Source organism: Manis pentadactyla, chromosome 10 (genome assembly GCF_030020395.1).
Source record: "Manis pentadactyla isolate mManPen7 chromosome 10, mManPen7.hap1, whole genome shotgun sequence".
Classification (NCBI taxonomy): domain Eukaryota; kingdom Metazoa; phylum Chordata; class Mammalia; order Pholidota; family Manidae; genus Manis; species Manis pentadactyla.
Genome location: NC_080028.1, coordinates 48262155 through 48268074, shown reverse-complemented (window position 1 = coordinate 48268074; position 5920 = coordinate 48262155). Strand labels below are relative to the sequence as shown.

General features: G+C 36.2%; 1 protein-coding gene across 1 annotated transcript; it reads left to right on the top strand.

Annotated features, from left to right (window-relative positions):
- Positions 1-754: 754 nt before the first annotated feature.
- LOC118933185 (olfactory receptor 6C2-like) lies at positions 755-1696 on the top strand. Its single transcript, XM_036927207.2, has one exon. It carries the CDS (start codon positions 764-766, stop codon positions 1694-1696), a length of 933 nt encoding a protein of 310 aa, XP_036783102.2. The 5' UTR covers positions 755-763.
- The last annotated feature ends 4224 nt before the right edge of the window (positions 1697-5920 follow it).

The window sequence follows — 5920 nt, the reverse complement described above, 5'->3', positions numbered from 1 at the left end:
TGGATATTGAAATGAGAATTCAAGAAAGGAAACAGAACAGATGCTGTTAAAACTGATACATGGAAGGGAGACAGACTTGAATATTTCAGTATATTAACATGCAAGGGGAGCAAGGAAGAAATTCTGGAGATGTATGGGAGTCAGGAAATTTCACAGTAACTGAGGTACTGCCCCTGGTCACCCAGACAGTAAAGGGTCCTCTAGGACACTGAGGATATTAAAGAATTATTTGAAGACAACTGTTGCAAAACATGGAAAATAATACATCTATGCCTTGGTGGTATTATATTGCTGTAGCGTATGAGAATAATTTGCTGATATGCTCTTCTGACAGATGGGGAAATGAAATTTTTATACAGGTATGTTCCTACCTATTGACATTTATGGATTTCCTCCTCTGCACTGGGGAGTAAGGACACCAGGATGGCTGCCCTAATCTCAGGGGACTGGGAGATACTCCTGGCATTTTCTATTTACTTTAAAATTCGCCCTGTAACTGTAGTGAAAATGAATTGTCAGATGGATATTTTCTATAAACCACATTGCGAAGAAAAATGTAAAGAAGTGTCCAGGAAATAGCAAGGGCAATCACTTCTACATCAGATTATTGATGCACTAAAAGTAAAATATGTGCTTCTACTGACTTGCTTGTCTACTTTCCTCTACACAGCTTATTGAATATTATCTTTATATGCTTTATTTCTATCTTTTTTTCTATTCCTCAGATTCAGTTTATGGTCTCCTAGCGTATCTTAAGACAGTGATGAAAAATCATTCTGCAATAACATTCATCTTACTTGGATTAACAGATGACCCACAACTACAGGTTTTTCTTTCAGTATTTCTGTTTCTCACCTACATTTTCACTATTGCTGGAAATCTCATCATTGTGCTCCTTACTCTGGTGGACCCTCATCTTAAAACACCCATGTACTATTTCCTTCAGAATTTCTCCATCTTAGAAATAATATTTACAACTGTCTGTGTTCCTCGATTCCTATATAGCCTGACAACTGGGGACAGAAGGGTTACCTATAATGCTTGCTTCATCCAATTATTTTTTATCATCCTCGTTGGGGCAGCAGAATTTTTTCTCCTAACTGCCATGTCCTATGACCGCTACATGGCCATCTGCATGCCCCTGCACTACACCACCATCATGAGTGACAGGGTTTGCACCATTCTTGTCCTTTTGTGTTGGCTGATTGGGTTAATTGTCATACTCCCCCCACTTAGCCTAGGAGTTCAACTGGATTTCTGTAACTCGTATCTCGTTGACCATTTTGGCTGTGATGCATCTCCTCTTCTGAAGATTGTTTGCTCAGACACTCAATTTGTAGAGCAGCTTGCCCTCATCATGGCTGTGCTGACCTTCATTTGTACATTAGTGTTTGTAATTGTGTCCTACATATACATTATTAGGACTATTTTAAGACTCCCTTCTGCTCAGCAAAGAAAAAAGGCTTTCTCCACCTGTTCTTCCCACATGATTGTTGTTTCCATCACCTATGGAAGTTGCATCTTCATGTATATGAAACCAGCAAAGGAAGGCGTGGCCGTTAATAAGGTGGTGTCATTGCTGAACACGTCAGTCATCCCTCTGATGAACCCTTTCGTTTATACTCTGCGGAACAAGCAAGTCAAACAAGCCTTCAAGGTCTCATTAAAAAAGATGGCATTTCTTTCAAAGATTTAGGAAACTAAAAAGACCTTCAAAATTAAAAATACATATAAATATTTCATGTTTTACTATGTGTTATAATTCAAGTCTACAGTACAGTGCTAGAATTGCATTCAGATTAACCACCAAAGTTTGTTTTCTACTAGTGTTAGAACTACAGACTTAAGTAAGCATGATGGCCTTAATACAAATAGACCTTCTTTTATAATGGTTCCCTTTGCTACTTGACAATGAATATAAATTTTCATAAAGTTCAAACAACACCTCTTCTTATGTCTGTAATACAAAAAAGTAATAAAAATGCTTATTGTATTTTTGTTTATTCCTTTTTCAGCTTGTTCAAGGCAAAACTTATTTATCTCAGTTTTCTTTCCTGATCTAGCACCAGCTTTCATAAGAAGAATGGTTAAGTGTGATTCCTCATTCATCTGTACTGCAGAAAACCCTGCTGCATGCCGAGGGTGAACTATATTGCATTACATTAATGTGCTATTAAAGTGGAAACTTTTTGGTATTCTCGTTTTTTTTTTATTTTTGCATTACCACTCTTTACTTTTCTCCAGTTTTATGAAAATATAATTGACATGTATCATAGTATCAGCCCTCAGTTATGACATAATTATTGATATATGTGTATAGATTGAGAAATGATGACCACAATTTTAGTTAACATCCATCACTCACACAATTACAATTTTTTCATGTGATAAGAAGTTTTTAAGATCTACTCTCTCAGCAATAATTAAAGATAGCTTGTTGTTAACTATAGTCAACGGGCTGTACATTACATCTGGATCTGTTTATCTTATAACAGGAGGTTTATTCCTTCTGACCACCTTTGCCCATTACCCTGCTCCTTACCTCTGGCAGCCACCAGTCTGTTCTCTGTTCCTATGCACTTAGCTTTTCTAAATTCCACATATACGTGATATAGTGCAGTATTTGTCTTTTTGTCTGCCTTACATCAAATGCCCTCAAGGTCCAAATGTTGTCAAAACGGCAGTATTTCCTTCTTTTTTTAAGGCTGAATACCTTTTATCACATGAGTAAATTTAACCAAAACAATGTTACTTCTCATCTCACCCTGATGCCAAAACTCTAATGACACATTCCTGGGGACATGCCTCACGTTTTGTTGATATAAAATAGCTGTCTTGAAATTTGTCTCTTGTACACATTCCAGTTCATACTGTGTACCCCATGCTTGAAAGTCTGTTAGAATGTGAGTCTGGTTATTGCTTTCTAAACAATGAGAAAAAGTGGGGGTGGGTGGTGACAAAGCTCAGCATTGTCCTGAAAGAAAACTACCTCAAAGTAGGTCATTGTAGGTTGTTCACACAAGAAGAGGTCAAACCCTAATGCAGGATATAAGGATCTGCTTCTGTGGGACTTCAGTTTAATCTACCTGTTCATTGTGTCCTCTAGTAAACCTTGCTGGTTGTGAACTCAATTTCCACTGAAATTAATACATCCACAGAATTAGACTTGGGTTGCTTTCAAGAAGTCATGTAGCTACAGGAGCTACTGGCTTCTTCTACGGAAGTCATAGTTTTCTGACCTGTTTTGATACCTTTGAGAATGGAATTTAAAATCCTGAGATAATCACTTTTCTCTCTCCACATTCTCCAGATACTTAGAAATAACCAGATTAAGTTACACTTATTATTTTCCTCATTTTCCACTGATACATTCCATGAAAGTAGCTACTTGGTAAAAGCAAACCACAAGGGCAGCACACCGTCAAGGGCCAACAAACGTATCTCCTCACAGGACGGCTACAATCCATAATGGATATTTCTGCAAATTAACTTTAATATGTGCTTGGCTCATGTCTAAGCTAAACTACAAGATCTGACATGGCACCTCATCTCTTGATGGCCTTTCCTGCTATTCCTGCCACCGACACCCACCCCAAATAATAATAAACTCTATCAGGCAGCAGAGAGAGCTACTTGTTTCGTAAGGCGAGGGACCAGCATATGGCGCTGCCAAACAAAAAGAGTTTCAAGAGATGAGAAGTTATAATCACAACCAATCACAGATTTACAGGAATACTAAGAATAAGCAAATCATCTAGTTAGAATTATTAGTCACTCTAGATTTTCAAAAATCTAGAATTTTGGAAAATGTTTTAATGGGAAGAAAAGAGCATAGGAAGATAATAGGCTTAACTGGAAATGGAGTCATGGGGAGCATTTGTGACCCCCAAGCTTCAACCACTAAAAATTGAAGCAAAATATATTGAACCACCATTTTATGAATATTTGACACCAGACAATGAAGCACAGCATTTCCTGTGAGATGATTACCTCAGCTCACCTCCTGGAGACATGCAGGCGGGGTCCCATGTAGAGCCACCAGTCTGCCAGAGTGGAGAAGGTATAGATGATAGGATGGGGAGGCTGACATTCACAGGAATGCACTACAAGAGGTGGGAGGGGCATGCGGAGGGATATCTGGTGATCTATAGACAGTCCATCATGAGAACTCAGCTGAACATATATGTGTAAGGAAATTACTTGACTAAGGGAGAATTACCCAAAAAGACTTCAAAACAATATCCTGGGCTCACACAAGATTGGAAATGGTTTCTAGTCACACCAAACAGAATTTAAAATATCATGGTTTATTGGTTATTAATACAGAAAGATTTGCCACAGTTCTGGGGAAAAAAATCACTAGGCTAAAGCCTGCTCTGCTCCAGTCTAACACAGACTAACACAGAACCTGAAAGGACAAACCTGTCTGCAAGTGATGCAAATGATACCAAAACAAGCCTAAAGAACCTTCATAGGAGCAGAAATACATCCGGCATTCAAGAAGTTAAATTCATTGTGCTCACCATAAATATAATTCACTGACTTGTAAAGAAGCAAGAAAATACAACCTTTAATGAGAAGAACAATCAATACAAAGAGACCCAAAATGGTACAAATAATAAAATTAAAATACAGCTGGAGTAATATTTAATTTAAAAAAATGTAATACTAATGTGGCATTGCAAAAATGTTAAAATAAAATACAGTACAAACATCAATTATAACTGTACTCCATATGTTGAAGGAGAAGATTGATCATGTTAAATAAAAACATGAAAATTATTGGAAAGTTGCAAAGCAAACTTACAGAGTTGAAAACTATACCCTCATGAGAAAAATATATATTGAATAGTTTTAATATTAGTTAGCTATAAAAGAATAAATATTCAGTTAACTGGGAGACATAGCAGTAAGAATTCTCTTTCTAAAACATACAAAGAGAAAACTTAGAATTTTTATCAAAGCATCAGAGAACTCTAAGACGAAATCAAGAGTTCTGATATGTTGTGTAATTAGGGTCTCCTCAAAGGAGAAAAGAGTTACAAAAAAGTATATGATGAAATGAGTGAAAATATTTCAAAATACGGTAAAATTCAAAAAGTGGAAAATATAAATCTACTGGTCAGATATGTTCAACAGACCCTACCCATAACAAACATTAAGTCACACCAATTTTTAAAAATTGTTTTAACTAGTTATAATGAGAAAAATCTCAAAAGATGCCAAAAATAAAATCTTATTACACAAAAAGAAGAAAATATGGGAATAAAACTATGCTTCTTGGCAGAAACAATGAAAACCAGAGGACTGCACAATGACATCTTGAAAATACAAGAAGGGAATGGCAACCTAGAATTGTATGACCAGCAAAAAGATTTTATTTTAATTGAAGGTGAGATAGAGACTTTCAGAAACAAAAAACCTAAAGTAGTTCATCACCAGCAGACATGCCCTAAAAGAAATGTCAAAGGAAGTCTCTTGGATAGAAATTATGACCAGATAGAAATGTACACCCACCAAAGGAATCGAGAGCACCAGGAAAGATAACAACCTGGTAAATTGGTAAGATTTTTTCTCTTTATTTAAATAAGGCAAAATTATCATTGAGAGTTTAAAGCCAAAATAAAACATTTTGTGGATTGTTTCATTGTCTTGTATTTTAACTTTTTATTGTGGTAAAATATACATAACATTTACCATTTTTACTATTCTAAGTAGACAGTTCAGAGGCATTACGAACATTCTCATTAATGTTCAATCATCAGCACCATCTATCTCCAGAACTTTCTATCTTCTCAAACTTAAATTCTGTGCCCATTTACCAGTAACACTCTTTCTCCGCTCAGCCTATGCCAACCACCATTCTACTTTCTGTCTCTATGAACTTGTCTATTCTAGGTAACGGAATCATACAGGTACT